Genomic DNA, 19,054 nt, shown 5'->3' on the forward strand with positions numbered 1-19,054 from the left:
CTTAAAACACTGCATACTGCATATCATGTACAAATGTATATTATATTATAGAATATTTTAGTAAACTTCGGAAATTATTCCCTTGCTTTGTAAATTGAAAATTCCGCTACTGGCTACCTAAAATTCATTAATAATTCCAAATGTTTAGAAAAAACTCTGAATTTTTTTCCCTTCAGTGAAAAGGAAATCTTAGATTTGTCCTTTTCCGCTTGTTTGGATTCGCGCCGTTGGCGTGTCTCATATTGCCTTGTGGAACATGTGAGGAGAAACTCATTCGCGTAGTACCAATTATCGTGATACTGGGGCAGTTGTTGCCGGATGCGGATGTGGATTCGTTTCACTGTTTGCTGCAGTTTCAGTTGCCTTTGCCTCTGGGGGTCCTTGTTCTTGTTGTGATTGGGATTGTCACGGCAACTGCGATGGACACACCAGCTACGTCACACACTCACATGGCCGATATATGGCGATGTGGCGATATGACGATGGGGATATCGCTCCTCGGGAAAATCAGAAGCCCCGGCCACCAAAACAGTCGCATACGTGGCACTGGTCGTCTGGTTTTTTCCGATGTCGATGCTCTTAGTTCCCGCTTTTTTTTTTGTTTTCACTGCTTGTACATCCTACGTGATGTTAGAATTTCACTTTTGTTACAACGCGCTGGGCAGACAATTGCAACATATTGTTGCGCTTCTTTCAGCGTTTTCGCCCCCCTTCATTTATGGAAGTGTTTTTCACGTTGTTTTCCTATACGTTGGTTTTTTCCGATTTTCCGGTCTTGTTTTGCTCTATATTTTGATGTGCTTGTTGACAGTGGTCGCAAAGAATTGAAGAGAAGCGCAGGATGTAAGGTATATAATATAAGCTGTTTTGCTTTTAATTGGAAACCTAATAGGGTCAATTTTAGCTATTAAAAAGGGTGGATTAATTCTTGATAATTTTTAAATACCAATTAATTAAAAAAAATAATGAATACTAATTATCTTGCAGGTAACATTTTAATATAATTTTTATGGCTAAAATCTTATAAATATTCAATATGAAAAGTTAACAAGTTTACCCTAAAATCAAAATTTACCTTCTTTTCTTAGAAAATTTTGGTAAGCCCCTTAAGCCCCAAATTTGTTGTAAAATAAAATTAAACTTTTAAAAGCAATTGCTTAAACGTTTAAAAATAATTTCAACTTGCTTCCGTTGCACATGCTCAACGGCAGGGCTTAAAAGTCCCCTCTTCAAGCTTTGAAATTCATTTAAAATTTATTAAAAATAAATTCCTCGTCTGGCATTTTCCGCTTCCTGGTTCTCTATCTATCACTCACTAATCTGTCACGTAAATTCGTAACGTTTTCTTGATGAAACTGAGAATGATGAACCAGCATTTATATTTATTTATTCTGCCCACAAAATATATATGTATTCTGCGAGATGTAAGGCAAAAACCGAAAAATAAAGTCTACAGAAGCGAAACAAAGAGGAGGCTGGCAAAAGAGAATCAATTTAATTTTACAATATCCGCTTTATACCTGAAGCGACGACGTGACCAATTTACTCAAGTAACAAATATTCCTGTGTTATTTATATTGCACCGAAATCAACATTCTCTCTGTGGTTTCCTACGCACAGAGACAAACATAATAATGCCGAACATCTGTGTCCTTGTGGTAATGGGCGTTTAGGAATAATTAAGTCATAATTTGATTTCCTTTTTTTATGTCTTTCGTCTTTTGTTGGTACTTCATTTAATGGGCCTGTCCACGCTCCTTGTCCAGGAAAAAAGTTTGCAGGTAATAAAAAAATTTAATTTTGGCTTTGACGGAAGGCGCGAATCTTAAAGCTTTAAAATTGTGTAAAAAAAATTGAAGAAATAATTTAATTTCATAGGAAAATCATAGTAAAACCCTATATATAATTTACATATTTATATAAAATTTTTTTAAAATTTTAAGACTTTTATCCTGGCAAGACTAAGTACACTGGAAACTCGTGGGATTTTTTCCACCCACTTTGAGATGTCTAGACAGTCTGACTTTTTGTGGGTCGAATAAAACAGAAGTAAAAGAAAACAAAAAGTAGAATTTTACCTAACAAAAAATCAATTATTTGCTTGTGTTTTCTTTACAAGAAATCCGAAGTCATTGTTTTCATAAATCCTGGAGAAATCGATGAGTTGAAAGCAGAACGAAATGTGACAAAAAAATGTTCATATCCACTTAGACCATTTTTTCGGATAAGAAGTAAATTCTGGATTGTGATTGTAAGCAGAGCAAAAAGAGGGACTTCTGAATTTTCCAGACAGCAACATTTTGCACACATTCCATTCCTCGGGCTCAATTAACATGCATCCAGAATGACACTTTCCTTCTTTTGTCTGCTCTTCCATCGTCTAATCAGCGCCTTTGTTGGCACTTTCACTTGCTTTGCTCTTTTCTCTGTTTTGGGGATCAGATGGGGATGCAGATGCACTCTGCCAAAGGCAATTTCAATGACTCTTCACTGCACATTTTCCCGGCAAAGGTGAAATTGCAGACCCATTTAAGGGTTGTTATCCCCCTTTTACCTTCCACAGAGCCCCTCTTTTTTGCCTATTTTCCACCTTCGCTGCTGCCAGGGAGACATTGTCAAAAATTCATAATTGAACACTTTCAGCCATCGACGGGGATGATGGAAGGGGAATATGCATGAGGATGGGGGATACTACGTACATGGATGTGGATGCTCTTCGGCAAAAGCACTTGGCCAACTGAATATCTTGGTCGTTAATAATTCAAGAGCTTTTAATGCCATGAATATTCATCACATTTTCGAGCATGATTTGATTTTATTGCGTATTTTCTATGACGTGGCAGAAATCATCCCTCCCTTTTGGTTAAGGGGTTAACCACCAGCCGCAGGGCACAAAAAAGGCTTCCATTTATATTTAGCTTAATAAAAACATAGCGGCTAAGAGAATCTATTACGCTATAGGGCATACTTTTCTATAAAATAAATTTAATATGCTTCAACACGAGGATTTTAAAAAGGTTCTGAGTTCAAAGATATTGAAGAAAAAAAAGTTTTCTTTGTTTTTTTAATTTTTGTAGGTGTTTCCGCTCACAATTGGTTAAAAAATAAATTAATAAATATTTAATTTAATAGTTTTTCTACCAGAACTTGGGCATAGTATCGTTCCAATCCCAATCCATTTCTCTTTCCGGTTTTGGGGTCGTCAAAATCCTGTCGTTTCCGTTCAGCATCCAGTAAACCCGCAGAACAAAGTCCATGTGACCCATCACATCCGTATAAACACTTGGTCTCTGGCACCTTTGGTTTGTGATGGCGATTCCAACCTGAACGAAGCGATATGAGTTCTGATACCTGACCATTGCACCCACTGGTCCACCAGTGTCGCCGATGCAAAGATTGCTTTTCCAATTTCCGGCGCAGAATTGGTCGCTCAAAACGTGGCCACACATTCTCGAAGGTTGGCGGGAAATATCTAGGGTCCTAAGTTCATCGCTGTCATGCCTTATCTCGGTTCTGCCCCATCCAGTACCGGTTAGCACTCGGATGCCATCGATAAACTGCTTCCAGGTAGTATCCCACACAATGCAGATGGGCCTGATGTTGCCTGTACATTTAGGTATATAATGTTTATTCGTCCAAAGTAAAATCTAATCAATTGAACTGACCTTTGTAAACTACACTGGTAGCCAGCTGGAGTAGGGCTATGTCATTTACATGCGTGTTTGGATCGTAGAAGCGGTGCTGAAAGGCCCTATCCGCCTGATACTCCTCACGATTTCCCTTTATTTGTCTTCTATTATACTCTCCTAGTCGAACAATGCTGCAGGGAAACCAATCTGATTTATTATGTATATTTTTTATTTCGGACGCCACTTACATTGTTGTGTTCGGAATTAAGCAATGGGCTGCTGTAAGTATCAATTCTGTAAAAAATAAATTAAAATTAAAATAATAAATTAAATGCATTATAGAAACTGTTATACACTCACTGTGAGATATTAGAGTTCCACCACAGATGAATTCATTTTTGGTGGTGTGCAAAAACGCCATCCACGGACTTGAGTTACTATGTGCAACCTTTCCATTCACGACCCTTGGCACGTGTTTATGTGAAGATCTTACTCCACAATCAGAGTCAAGAAATTGTGTAAATACCGGATTGGGGAAAACCAGCATGAGGAGAATGACTGCGGTTCCGATTACAATGATCTCCATTGCGGGAATGTTGAGCGATCGTTCTAGAGAATCGCTTTTGTAAAGTCGACTTTACAGCTATCAAGCTTTTGAATCGGAGAACCTTTAATCTTTGACAAGCAGCTGGAAATGCATATAGATTTGTACTTCTTTTTTTTGCAAAGAAACATTTTTTCAGTGAGTGTGATAGATAAAGATTTATAATTAAATATTTTGTGATTATATTCCCAGCCGTTAAAGATCGTAATTAACAACATTGCTCTTAGAAATAGGTATAGAAAAAATATAATATATAAAAAATTAATGTATAATTATTTATTTTAATTAATATTGCTTTATTTGCATTGGGAAAGTGAAGCCCGAACCTGGCTGCATGGCGCAGAAGTAAAACAAAATCTAGGTCAGACAAACCGAAAAGCGTTTCTGGAATACAATCAACTTTCAATGGGTGTAAAAAGGACAACCCATACCCGTGTACGGGTTTTTATGGCCACACGTGGCTGTCTGTTTTGTCGTCAACCTGGCCAACAATGTAAGCTCCTATTCGAGCATATATAACCCATCCCATCCCAAAACCCTCCCCCTTCCAAAGCATTTTTATTTCAAAAGTTTCCATTTTGGCGCATCGTAAATTTGGTCGAAAATGCACCATAAAATATATTGATAGATGCGTTTATCGAGTATGTGGGTGGGAGTTTTCCAGGAGTGCGCTTTCGTGGCCTCATCGATTTTCTGAGTATCCAGATCGTGATAAACGAAATGAAAGAATAACTCCCTTAACCTCATTTGCGGCTAATCACTCTGATTACTTTGACTATTCGGTGCGGCCCATTAAATGGCTATTTGCTTATCAATGCCGTGTCAACCTATTGCCTTTTTACCCCACTCCTGCCCCCTCCTCCTGTGCCCTGTGACCCTTGACACTCACTCATCAATTGTTTGGCCTGACAATCTCGAATCGTTTTGGTCTTTCGGACTACGTGAGACAAGTCTAAATGTCAGGAAGCTCGGCTTCATCAAATCAAATGAAATCAAATGATTTGCCGTGCAGCTGATTTATGTTTAATTTATAGAGCATACTCCGAGAGGAAAGGCCTGACCGGCATGCAAATAAATTTCCAGGCAGACCCAATCCGATGAAGACATAAACTCAAACTGACACAGAACGACGCGTCGCACGAGTACCAAAACGTCAGAAAGAAAATCTCTGAGAGAGAAGAGTGAAAATGGGGGTAAAAGAGAGCCGATTCAGCTAGCTGAATGTAGAGAGCCGGAAAATGTTGACCAACTTTATGCTTGCGGTAGGCCAGGGAAAACTCGGCTGCCAACGAAGCCAATAAGTGGAGCAACAGCCAGGACAACTGGAGCCAAAAGCCGGCTGCAGGACTCTAAGGGACTCGCGGTATAAGAGAGCGCAGCGAATATTCGAAGAGAGCCAGCAATTGGTAAAAATGGTAAAAATTTATAACACCCGCGATTTGACTTATATTCGGGGAGATTTAAACCACAGGAATTTAGTTTGATTTTATTTTGTAACCTACTTTTAATTTCTGAAGGAATGGGAGAAAATTCTTGAAAAGTTAAAATAAATCTGGAAAGTGGTAAAAATTATATGTAAAATACAATTATTAAGATTATTCAAACTCCTACATCTTATACCAAAAAAATTTGTTTTCAGCAAAATAAACAACATTTTACATTTAAGAAAAATGACTTCCACATCAATTAATCAGAATCTGTTTATTGGAAAATGTTTGATTTTGATATAAAATAGATATTAACTTGTCAATCAGGTAACATTTAAAAATCTATTCCATTCTCGCCTTGACTATTCCCTTCGCAACTCAAAAATTAAAAAGGGGAATTCAACGAATCTGGTTCGAATATCAAAGTTCCCTTTCCCCAACGAAGCGGCTTCCATTTCAAATAAAATACAAGAGTCGATGGCTGCGATGATTGGGAGGGGAAATGTGGGGAGGGGGGAGCGGCAAATCAACAGTGCCAAATTCAATTGCAAATAGTGAAACACATTGTTCTCGTGTCTCACTGTTTCGTTGACAAGTTTTTAGTTTTTATTATTTTTCGCCTCGCTTCGGTGGAAGACTGGTAAAAAGGATGAGTGAGGGGTTTTCGGGGGTGGTGAGAATAAAAGCGTCGTCGACACTGTGGGAATTTATTGAAAACGCTTCGATTTATGTTTAGTGCGATATTTGCATTTTGGCTGACGAACGAAACGGGCGACAAATGCAGCAGAAATATGTTTCCAGCGGAGGGCGAGGAAATTCGGGGACTCGACAAGTGGAGAGATGCCGGGAAATAAATAGAAGGCAGGCAAGGGATGTCGCAATGGGAATTCGATTGGTTGAGATGACAGGATAGATAAAACCTTGAGCTTCCTATTGCCAAAAAATATTTAGGTTAAGGAAAGCGCTCGAAACAGGTTGTTAAGGGGTTAAAGTCACAGGTAGACATTTTGATAACACTTATTTAAAAGATTTTTAAAATTTAGTAAAAATCAATACAGTGAAAATTAAAAGGGTATCTGAATTCTATTTTACGTACCGAAAAAAGGGAAATGGAAAAGCGTCCATAAAAAGCAATTCGACTTTGCGGCTTTTAGGACTGATTGTAAGAGATGCCGCAAACAAATGAAGTTGTCACCAGTGGTTTTCATACATATAGGCAGACCGCGAAAAGCCGCAAACGGAGAATTGAGCTGGCGAGTGGAAAAAAAAACAAAAATCGAAAAAAATAGAGGCAGGCACAGTCCAACTAACGAATAGTCTTTAATCTTCTTAAGTGAGACTACGGGCACAGCTGCTCCTTCCATTGGACGACTGTCATCGGGAGCGAATGTGAGTTGGTAATAAACCAGGCAACCAGGCCAAGGAGCCAACAAGTCAAGGAGCTTTCGGATCCTCCTATTCTGGCATTTTTATGTCCTCCTCCTCTATCTCCTTAAAACATCCCGGCTTTGGGAGCTGGCAGAGCCAGCTTATTTCTTCCATTGTCCAAAAAGCGAATTTAAGGCATTTGATTGATTACCGGGAATTTCCGAAAATTAACCGGATTTCCATTTGGGAATCACGCTTTCTTTTATTTCGTATTTTATTGGCTTTGTTAGCTGGCGAGATGTTAATGGGTTCATATACTCATTTACAGAGTTTTACATACTCTTTTGCCATGAAGTTATACAGCAGCCCATACATTTACCTAATCATTAAAAATTATATTAGACAAAAATTTATTTAAATTATTAAAGTTAAGTTTTCGATGTAAAGAATTTCAAGCACTTAAAAATAATCGTTAAAAAACTATGACATATTTTACCATATTAAATTAAATATAAAAAATTATTAAATATGAATTTATCTGATTTCCTATGAAATTTTTTGTATTGGAGAAATGCTGTGATTTTATTATATTATCAGGTGTTGAATTGTTTGTTTAAATAGTAAAATAATTTAGCCATGGTTTATTTTTATGAAATCCAGATATTTATCACATTATTGGTTTTCTTTAATTTATCTTAGCAGAACGTATGTAAGCAATTTACTAATCATTCTGGAGACTCTTAGCTCAAAAGCGGAGTTTATCCTGATCAACGGGTACCCAATAGTTCCTTACCTATCCGACTTTTCCGTTTCCTTACTCGGCTTTCATCTCGAATAGCACTGGTTTTGCATGAGGAGAAGGGCAGTGGATGTAATTACTTTAATGCGACCATTTGCCGCTTTAGTTCCCGCTGATGCTGATGTAGCTCCGGCTGCTTGGGCCGAGATAAAGATAAACTTTTGCAATTACAAGCGGCGAGAGTAAGCGAAGCAGAAGAATCAGAAGCAATCGGCTGGGGGAATGAACTCCCTGCAACCCGATAGCATCGAATCGAGTTTTCTTTTAGTGCGTCTCCCATTGGCATTGGCTAATTAGCTGAAACACCTCCCTTGACTTGGTTCTTCCTTAACTTCAAGTTAAAGAGCCCAACCGTACCTTAAATATGCCCACTTAAATAAACTCTAAACTAAGACGACTCTTTAAAAAGTTCTGCCCAACTTGCTAGCGTTGAAATTTCCTCTCCCAACATATGCAAAGCGAAAAAGAAATCAGAAAAAATGCTTCGACTTAGGTGGGTCCGCCTAAAAAGAACTTTTGATGACTTTTTGAAAGTTTTACGCTTCACCAGAAGTAAAACGCAAATTACACGACCCAGTATTACTCATGGCCAACAATAACAAGGGCAACGGGCATCAACATCCGGAAGGAGCTACTGCGAAAGATATAAAGTTGGGACCCTCGCTTTCCACCTCGTCATAATTTGATGGTCGGGACTTTTGACCCCCCAACAAGTGAGTGCAACAAATGAGCCAAAATTGGCGACTAATTGGGCCACAGTTTCGGAGTGGCTTTGAAAGTAATGGGTAAATAGGTGGGATTAAACGGGAGTTAAAAGTACCAAGTGAAGCAAAAAAAACTGAAAAAATACGTAAATTGTTGGCAGAAATAAAATGTGTAGGAATTTTATAGGAGTTATGAAATTTGACAGGTTAATAATAATAATAATAAAAATGGTATATAATAATATTTATAATATTTATAAATAAAGAAAGTTTATTTATATTTACATTCAGTTATTTCTTCGAAGGCATTTTTACGGCTTACTAAAAGTTAGTAAAATTCCCCGTTAATGAACCAAAATCCAGATATACGTTCTTTCATTCAATATTCCACCGCGGGTCTAAGCCGCAGTCGGAAAAAGCAACCCGGCATACAGAAGATAAACCCTCACCACAAAGTCACATGCAAAAATTCGTGGGCATTTCGCTGTTTTTTCTAGCTAGAAGCTTCGGAGCTTCTGCTGCCAACCCGCTGACCAACCAAACATTTTGTTTGTGCAAAAATTTTGTGTGATTTCCCCACGGAAATTGATGATGGTGTTTGCTGAGTCGCAAACGTGTTGGCGGAGTTAAGCGGGATGAGTTTGCGGGCCAGAACAGAGCCGTCCCATCGCAGGGCCCACCTACGGTGAATTTGTCATTTCCAGTTCTAAACGTGCGGACAAACACTGAATCAGTCGTGCCCGAGGGCCAGTGGATGAGGGGATGTGGGGCTAAGGGGTTATGGGGATGTGGGAATCGGGAATCGCAGAAGGCCGGTCAGTTCGGCCAGGAGATGGCACACGGAAGCCCCAGCCAGGCTGTGCCTGTTCGATGACGATTCGGTGTGCGTGGGTCCTAGAGATGAGGGCGTGATATGAAGTTCGATAACTGGGAACTTGTATGTTGTCCTAAGCAGGATTTTGTTTTAGGTTTGAGAAATTTTATTTTAAATCTTTTAAAATACTCAAACTTTTTGATTTCTATTCAGTAAATCATTTTTTAGAGATTATAAAAAAACAAAAATATTTATTTTCCATTTAAAAATGTATTTTGTTGATTTGTTTCGTATTTTAGTCTTCACTTAACAAAAACGAATTATGGTCATAGTTTTAAAAATGGATAAAAAAAATTCAAGAGATATTTTAGAAAAATATTACAGTATTGAGCCGTTCTAAAGTTTTAGTAAATATATTTTTCATTTTCAAAAACTTTTCGTTAATGTTATGTTTTAGTGTACAAATGTATTTATTTTCTTACTAAATTATTTTGCTTGTGAACTTTGATTTAAATATGATTTGAAAATATAACTCTATTTATTTCTGAAATTGAAGAAAATTTTTTAAATCAACATTATTTATATTTTTACTTGTACCAAACTCACGATCGCTGTTCAATTCAATAGTGGGCCCTGCTCATATTTGGCCTTTTTGTTGGCCTGGTTGTCAGCAGCCATGCCAAAGGACTGGAGACCAGGACTCAGCTCGAGGACGAGTAGGAGGACGAGGACAAGAGCACAGTGCGTGTCGCTTTAACAAACCGGAAGTTACATGCGATGTAATGAAAAAGGACAGGGCGGAAGTCGCAGTGGGGTTCCCCTTTTCACCATTCTACCATTTCCATTTCGCCAAGGGTGGCGAGTAGCCCCGGTTCGGAATCAGGACCACCAGGACTACGGACTACGGCCCTATCCGAATGAGTTTGCTTTAACGCTGCTGGTATTTATAGACAATTGGTTCGTGATTGTTGACAGCGCTCAGCGTCGCGCTGAACTCTCCACGGACCCAGGAACCAGCCATCGAACATCCACCATCCACCGTCCACCATCGACCACTCGAATCGAATTGACTCGGCTGGTCTACTCGATTCTGCACTGGCAATTTTTTGCATGCCCCATAAAAATAGTACGAAATATGGTTGCTTCTGTGGGCAGAGGCGAGTCGGAATCAGATGAGTGGGTTTAAGTGAATGGCTGTGCACTGCAGGCAGGAAATAGCGGGCAGTTTCCCATTTAGGCAATTGAGTTAGGCTCCACAGCCTGGGGATAAATCAGAGATATCTGCCAAGGATTTGCAAACAAAAAATATACATTTAACACAAGTGAGTGACTTTTTCCAAACTTTATTTTACTGACATATATATTTTTTCGTACAAATCTGATGACCTAAGATAAAAATGTCACTTAAAAAATTACTAAATGATTTAAATTCACAAAACATTAGATTCCTAACAAAATTACGTGTTGAAAAAATTAAAATGTCGGAAAGAAATGAAAAAGGTGCGAATAGTTCGGTAGCTAATACCGTTCTTAAGAAAGTAGAATCACTTCTCGATATCAGCGGTAGTTCTCTGGATGCCAATTCCCTATCGTGCACTTTGGGAAAAACTCAATCGGTCCCCCAAAATGGAGATCATAGTGTAAAGAGCATAGCGGATATGGCTCTGCCTAAATTGAGAAGCGAATTGGGCTACGATGTGGTCCACAAGGAGGTTCAAAAGATAAAAGAATCCCTAGATGCCTATTCTCAGCAAATGCAATCAGTTGATCAGGATGTGGCTGAAATATTTTTGGATTTGCACAATATTTACAAGAGACTGGAAAAACTCGATGGTAGTGGCAGAAAGTTGAGCAGCGCCAAAAAGGCCAAGTTGTTGAAACATGTCAAAGAGTCTGAGGATTTATTGAGCCGTTCGCGGCATTTTCTAACCAACGATCCCAAGGAGATGAGTGCCATGCTTGTTGGTCCGCCAAAGGAACCGCAATCCAGTTCTAAGGTACGTGGTCGTTTATCCCAATCATCAAACCCAAATAACGATCGGTATCAAGGGGGACTAAGCCAATATGGATCGCCATTCGAAAGGAAGTATCGCCATCTGCACACGAAAAGTACAGAGAAGCCTGTCTTTCTCAGCAATATGGTAGTGTTCAAGAAGTCGGACTATTCCCTTCACCTCAATCGCTACAAGACGTATTTCAGTGAGGCCAAGAGGGCCCAAAATCCGGACTATTATTTAAAAAAATAATTTGTATTAAGAATATTCAGAATAAAAAGCTATATGCCACTATGTATACCATTTATTCCGATTTCTCAATGTCAGGTTAACTTTTGTTTTTAAGTGTAATGGTTTATTGCTAAATTTAGTTTCTACATATCGTGTTAGGTTGTATAGACGTTTAACTAAAGGAACGACAGATGTGAAACTGCAACCTATATATCACGTTAGGTTGTATCTGACTTAAGTCGTATAACTAAAGGCAATACTCTAGTTAAATTCTAGTCACATTAAGAAATCGAATTTAACATCAGGTTAATTTACCCATACAAATAGCAGATAGACATTGAAAAATAATAATATAATAACCAAACAAAAATACTGATGCAGTATTTTATTTAATGTTAAATAACATTACTGAGGGCCTATCCGTTGGATACTTACACTTAAACATTATCCCGATTACCTCACTTAACTGGAAATAACCTGCAGACCTTTTGCATTTCAATTTTTTTCAATTGCTGCTTTCACTTGCTTCCCCTAAATTTCTTTGTTATTCTTCTGTTTGCTCCTTCAATGGCTTTGTAAACAAAGCAAAGTGCAAATTTATGTGGTAAACCACTTGAAATCGAACATTTTTGCCATCACAGGAGAGAGATGCCCTGAATGCGAAGCTTTGATTGTTACTTAAAATGTATCTTGAACTGTATCTGTATCTCACTTTTTGCCCTCGCCTCGCCCAATCTGAATCCGAATCCGACTCCAAATCCGAACCCGCAACTGTTGTGCAAATGTAAATGTTGGCAAAGTGGCAAGTCAGGTGGTTGAATGTTACTCTCTTCCATTCCATTAGCCTCAAGTTAAGGCTTTTTTGGCCCAGGCGATGATTGTTAATGTCGGAATTTGCATTTAAATCTCAGTTCTAGGGGATATATGTCGGTTTAATATTAAGTTATTCTGCTCGGTTTAATTCTGGTTCACAGCTCTGTATTTGGGTTACCCATCGCTCTATTGTTGGGACAAAACGGGGTTAATTCGATTATCGTCAATTGGAATGTGTGGTACTTCTTAATTGATTTGAGCAAACGTTGCAAACGAGATTAATTGATGAGTGCGGGGATGCCAAAGCCCCCAATCAAAACGGACAATTCAAATTGTGTGGAGCTCCATCCCAAATTGTGTTGTCTTTTTTACAGCAGCCGGTTGTGTGCACTCAAAATAATAGAGCAAATACGACAAAGGGACTGGAAACTGAAAACCGAGAACTGAGAACTTAGGATCCTGCGAATCCAAGGATCTCTGACTGCTGCAGCCTGTGTAATGGCAGCGTTTACTCAATTTTAGTACGTAGTAAACGTATTTCTTTTATGGCCCCGTAGGTTATTTGTGCATCGCTCTGACTCGCTGGCACGGTCTACATTTTCCACATTTTCCACATTCCGGGATGGGGATGCCATCCAGCTAGCTAGCTGTACTCAGACAAACAATTCAGAAAAGATATATATCCCTGACACAATAAACGAAGTTCGTTTCCTGAGTGGCCATTTTACTGCGAGGCCTTTCAAGTGCCTCCCCCCTATATCATCCTAACTGGGTGTACTAGCTACTCAACCCCTATCTTGGGGCCAGAACTAAGCAAATATTCGCACACAAATATGATGAAGTATCGGGGGAATGGGCTTGGGTGGGCGAAATGTTTGTATTCCTGCTTCTGGTTTGCTTTTAATTGCTTTCAAGTAAACAGAATGCCCCTTGGTAAATGGGAACATAAATATAATTGCCAGGTTTGCCAGGCTCCTTGCATTCGCCATCGCATTCGCATTGCTTTAAAATTTCACCTCTCGAGGCCATATGGTATATGTGCCAGAGTCAAACATTTGCCTGTCCAGCTCTCCCACTGCCTTCCAATTGCCAGGCTGCTCTGTTTGGCACTGCCGAAGGTGTTATTTAATTTAATGCCATGATTTGACAGATTACATATTTACCACTCTGATTATTGTGGTCGCTCTCGCTGGGGCCTTTGATTTGACTACTAAACTGGCTAACACAATTAACCGGAAACCAAATGTAGCATGCGAGTCCTGGATAAACATTAATCAAACGGGAAAATAACCAAGTTTGTCTTGAATTCTAGAAAATATATGCTCTATCTAATCAATAATATTTTTACCAAATCATGAGATTAAAAAGCTGAGATTAGTTTCCAGTTAAGTACTCTTATGTTTAAAAAAAGTAAATACATTTTTTCTAATAGTATGTGCATTTAATTAATATTCCTAATTACCATTTCCACTTTTTTTTTTGTTAATTTAACTATTTTAACCAAAATATTACTGAATGAAAGGCTGATATTAGTTTCCACTGGAAAAAACCTATTTTAAGCACTTTTATCACTGCATTTTATTTGAAAAATTAAAATGTATTTTTGTGCTATTATTATGTGCATATAATGCAAATCACTTATGTTGCATTGTGTTATATTTACATAGCTGCCAACCCGCAGTGTGAATGATTTTTTTGCTTAGCAAAGTATTTTTTGTTCTGTATTGTGGAATCGACTTTTGGAGTGGGTGGGGTTGGTCAAGTGCCAGCTGCATTAGGCCATAAATTTGCCAAAAAGTAAACAGTAAACATTTTATTGTTCAACCCACCGCTTCTCCAATTCGACTGTTTTAAATAATTATTTAACATTTTACATTGTTTAGCTGGCGTTTTTCGTGTTGCCATGCGGGTCTCGCATTTCGATGGTGCAGAGGTTGCAGAGGGGACGGCTTTTGTTTGTTGTAAAGATTTGCACGATTTGCATTTGTGCCAAAACGATTCATGAATGATTCATGTGCGCCAGACCAGAAGCAGATGTCGACAATACTCATCCCACTTCGATTTATGCATCGGGCACGTGCCAACTGTTTTGGCGGCGATGACGGTGGAGCTTTAAAAGGATTCCAAATGTCGACAAAAGAGGGATGTGTAGGTATTTTTAAATGAATTTAAAGGGATTTATTATTTAGATTGCAATTTTTGAACCCCCTAAAAATATCAATAGTTTTCTGGGGAAACTAAGTTGCTTTTCTCTAAATGCTATCTTTGTTTCACCAGCATGTCTTGATATTTCCTTCTCATAACTAATACACAAATCGCATTGTCACAATGCCGGTAAGTGATTGAATTTATTTTTTTATTTTAACTAAACATTTTTTTTAAACAGTTTATAGCTAACCAGTCTTCAAAGAATAGGGAAGCAATGAGCGGTCGAAAGGCACAGCAGTCACCGACTTTGAAAGTGAGCCATGGCCTCCGTCGAAAGACATCGCTCAAGGACTTCACTCAGAAGATGAGAAAAGATCAGAAGGAACAGAAGTACAAGCTAAGGGAGGAGGAGAAAACCACCTGGTTGAATACCAATGATCAGACGATTGCAGTACAGAAGAATCACATGAGGAATTTTGGAATGGACATGAATAATTTCTTCAAAATTAATGAAAGCAATACCTTTCCATTGGAATCAGCCAAATCTGCGGATGTGACAAAGGTATCGCATACACCCAATATTGCCATAGATACAATAATACCACCTAAGCCGTCCAAGAATGGCCTTGCTATTATTCTATACAATTTTTTAAGTCCCGATATTGTGACTTTCGTTAAGAAACGCACTTTGACAATGAAATCTCCTCGACAGTATAAATCCGGTAGAAATAGAATTGCGAAACATAACTCTTATGGAAAAAAGTCATCCAAATCTTCTATTGCAAATACCAGGAACCCCGTAGAATGGGAAAATACAACGCCTAGAAATAATACAGATCGCGATTTAAGAGAGAATGACCCCAACTCTGATCCAGAAAGTGATGGAACGGTTTGCGAGGAAGATCGTTTAACCGTCAGAACTGAAGAACCGAATTCTTTGTCAGATGAGAAGTTTGTTTTAGACATAAGTGTAAATATAGTAAGGGAAGAACCCAATCGATCGGATAATGAGTTGATTTTGGAAAATGAAGAATGCAAAATGTATGTTAAATCAAATCTTAACGAGGAAAAGAAAAATAAAAAAGCCAAGAATGAGTTAGAAACTAAAAATGTTATCGAGGCAACATCCGAAGGAACCGAAAACTTGGAAAGCCCCCGGAGTGTAGCCGTAGTAACTCCACGTCTAAATATTCCATATCAGACTACTCCCGCGCTGCCAGGAGCATTAGCATCTATTTCCGATCCGGGGACCGATGATGATGAAGATGAAAATTATGATGAAGTTTATCCCGTATCCAGTATGTATAACCAGCCCATTCGCATTCCCCGACCAAGACTACAACTCCATAGAACCATAAGATTCCGCGAACATGACAACCTTTATCCTGTGACCTCCTTTTTCAGAAGACTCCTGTCGGATGTAATAGACAAAATCTCGAAGGACGAAAATCTACGTCGTATAAATACAAATCGCATTCGGAATATTACCCAAACTAATAACCAATTACTTAAGATTTGTGAAGAGCGAAAGGTGGCAATTGAAGAAAATTATTCAAAGAAAGACGGAAAGATTTTAGTGAAGCCTGGAGTCCATTGGACAGATAGATATCTGTATTACATTTTTCCTGGAATACTGGTAATGGGCCTTGTGTTTTCAATCTATTATTTGACATACATAGGGCGACCTGTACCTCTAACACTTTGGCAGTGTTTTCTTCTTGTGTTTTTTGAAAAAAAAGAATGAATAATTTCCAAATTAATAACTGTGAAAATAGAAAAAAAATGTTATATATTTTAACCCAGTAAATAACACGTTTAAAATGCGGATCTATTTATGTTTTGTGGATATTGTTCAGAAATTCAAAATTCCAAATTTATATCAGTGAAAATAAAAAAAAGTTAAATTAATATTTTCTTTTTCTTAATATTTTCTTGGGTCACCTGAGATGGGATATGGATATTCCTTTATAGGAAAATATAACTTTTGATCTATCAAATGAAACTTTAGTACCTTTCGGAATGCAAGTGTCTCAAAACGAAGCCATTTCAATATTTAGTACCCAGTCGATTAGCCCTGCCTACGCCTTTCTCTTTGGAATCCCCGAGTTGAGATGAAGACGGAGATGGCAGGAACAACAGCCTGCCTGACAGCCAATCGCGCCAGTGAGCGTCGGCAAATGCAAATTTAATGGTCTATGAAAAAGGTAGCCGGGCAAATGCTTTTAACCACATCCGCTGCTATTAGTTCACCGTCGACGGAGGAACTGAACGAACCATCGGAACCGTCGGAAAACCGGTTGCTAAACAACAAGAGCGACGGATAACAATGGAAAATGACGCCAGTGGAAATGCGAAAATCAATGCGCATTAGTGGATGGTGTTATTTCATCTTATTCTGCCGGAGAATTGCCAATATCCCCGGCTAACCCTCGCTTAAATTTTACATTAGCCAAAGTGGATGTGAGAATCAAACGCCACCGCAGGAGCATAGCAGTCGATTGAGCATTGAACTCGGTTATGGGTTTTCTGAATATCTGATGTCACGAACTTTCAAATTTGGCGGGGAATTTCATTTTAGATGGTTTTATCAAATGACCTGAGGAATCATTTAAATATTTAGTAAATAATAAAAAAAACTTGTGTCTGATATTTTATTAGAACGAACTATTTTCAGTTTTGTCTTAAGAACCTTTTAAAATTTTAAAAAATCTTTAAATATATTTTTGATATTTTTAAGTTTAGAGAAATTTAACTACAAAAACCAGTAACATTTCTTCTAGATTTAATCCGAAAACCAGTAAAACTATTCAGTAGTTTACTCCGAGTACCAAAAAAAACTAATTTTAAATTATATATTGTATCAAAAACAACAATTTTAAATCATGTTTGAAAACCTTTAAAAATTTAAAAAATATTTTGAAATATTTGTCATTTTAAAAACTTTTGATTCGAAATAAGTGAAGATATAAGGGTAAGCCTTCTTTCTTTCTTTCTTTGAGTGCTGTGTCTAACCGACATTTACGGTAATTGTTCTGCTTATTCCCGCATAGATCGGCAACCGAAATGACAACTGCCAACGACCGCAGTCAAATATGAGCAATGGCCCGGATTGGATCGCATTCGAAGGGTTGGGGATCACACGCCCCCAAAAACAAATGCTGACTGGGCGGAGGACTCTCGACTCTCGTTCGTCAAATGCAATCCGCAGGGGGATTTTTCTTTTGGCATTTCCTGCCGTGTCCTGCCACTCGTGCATGCAATCCAAAACACATAGATACAAGCACTCACACACACTCTCTCCCTCAGAACAGCCAGGACGACCACACACGCACACACAAGCCATGCATTCAAGCGCAAATTAAGCTTGACAAGCAAAAATTAAACTGTGTATCTGTGTGGCAGGGTGTTTTCCTGGTATTCGTATTCGTATCTGCTAGATACATTCGGTTGTTCGCTTTCCCCATGTGCTTGTTGGGCAAAATATAATTTCTTCATGTTCAGTTCATTAAACAGAGCAAACCAACTTGGAAAAGCACTTACCATGAATAGATTTTAAGGGGCCCCGACTTCCAAATACAGTTGACGGAAAGCCAACGAGAAGGCGACACAAATAGCAGTAGAAATAGTAGAAACTGAAATATAAATAGAAATAGAATGGGGGGACCATTTCAAATAAATATGCAAATCGCAAAATGGAACGATAGAAATGAATTTGAAATATCACTGCACTCCTTAATGAACTATTTGTGTTTGTCTGCATTTGCTTTTATTTGTTTTATTCGAAGATGCAGAATTTCTTGCTGCACAAGTAGATTATGCTTTCAATTTATTAGTTGCAAGCAAAGCAAGTGCAAAAAATATCTGTTTTAAAAAATTTTAATTCTGTTAGAAAAAATATTGGAGTGCAATCAATGCATTAAATAAATATTTACAAAAATGTTAATTACATTAAAATGTACTACTTCTACTTATTTACTTACAGTGAATTAATTGATAGCTATCAATATGAAATTTATTTTAATTTTTTTAAAACTAATTAATTTTATTTTTTAAGATGCTAAAATGCTAAATGAAAATGTAATTATAACTGACAGTTTCTTGTAATAAAGAACAAAAGTTTTAAGTGAGTTATAGTTTCGCTGTTTATGCAGCTAAATCCGTGTCCCAATAATCTGAAAACAAAGCAGACATAAATTCATCCTGCCAAAGAAAAAGGCTCTGCAGTGGGATATTATCTGAGATATTACTTTTTGGTTGGCCGAGGAAATGACGGGGCATAAGCCATTGTACCGCGTTAGTGGCGTCAAATCACTTAAACGCAACCTAAACAATGGCCAAATCTGCGGCATAAAGGAAAAAATGGAATCTGGAAAACCGATTGGCATGGCCGAAAGCAATTCCCCACGATGACAGCCACAAAATGATGAACTCTCTGTTTTTGAGGTCGGTCGTTGAATCAGGGGGACTTTTTCAGAATATATACACGTATTTATGTTTCTTATTTAAGCAATTTGATACTGAGT

The 19,054-nt window shown here is 38.0% G+C and overlaps 3 protein-coding genes across 5 annotated transcripts; 2 read left to right on the forward strand and 1 right to left on the reverse strand.

The window, feature by feature from the left end:
• Nucleotides 1-3,079: 3,079 nt before the first annotated feature.
• LOC108064195 (chymotrypsin-like protease CTRL-1) lies at nt 3,080-4,215 on the reverse strand. Its single transcript, XM_017151601.3, has 4 exons — nt 3,990-4,215; nt 3,878-3,923; nt 3,666-3,820; nt 3,080-3,604 (listed from the first exon to the last, which is right to left on the reverse strand). The coding sequence occupies exons 1-4, from the start codon at nt 4,213-4,215 to the stop codon at nt 3,138-3,140; spliced, it is 894 nt and encodes a 297-aa protein (XP_017007090.2). The 3' UTR covers nt 3,080-3,137.
• Nucleotides 4,216-10,743: 6,528 nt separating this feature from the next.
• Nucleotides 10,744-11,533, forward strand: LOC108064219 (uncharacterized). The gene is made up of 2 exons (XM_017151625.3): nt 10,744-11,342; nt 11,395-11,533. Exons 1-2 carry the CDS (start codon nt 10,824-10,826, stop codon nt 11,401-11,403), a joined length of 528 nt encoding a protein of 175 aa, XP_017007114.2. The 5' UTR covers nt 10,744-10,823; the 3' UTR covers nt 11,404-11,533.
• Nucleotides 11,534-14,594: 3,061 nt separating this feature from the next.
• On the forward strand, nt 14,595-16,295 carry LOC108064216 (uncharacterized). 3 transcript variants are annotated; one of them, XM_070219403.1, is made up of 3 exons: nt 14,595-14,717; nt 14,770-15,093; nt 15,244-16,295. In XM_070219403.1, the coding sequence occupies exons 1-3, from the start codon at nt 14,712-14,714 to the stop codon at nt 16,273-16,275; spliced, it is 1,362 nt and encodes a 453-aa protein (XP_070075504.1). In that variant the 5' UTR covers nt 14,595-14,711; the 3' UTR covers nt 16,276-16,295. The 3 variants fall into 3 exon arrangements, with proteins under 3 accessions (XP_070075504.1, XP_070075510.1, XP_017007110.2); XM_070219409.1 differs by having other exon boundaries at nt 14,770-15,829; nt 15,936-16,094; XM_017151621.3 differs by having other exon boundaries at nt 14,770-16,295.
• Nucleotides 16,296-19,054: the final 2,759 nt, after the last annotated feature.

This window comes from Drosophila takahashii, chromosome 2L (genome assembly GCF_030179915.1).
Source record: "Drosophila takahashii strain IR98-3 E-12201 chromosome 2L, DtakHiC1v2, whole genome shotgun sequence".
NCBI lineage: Eukaryota > Metazoa > Arthropoda > Insecta > Diptera > Drosophilidae > Drosophila > Drosophila takahashii.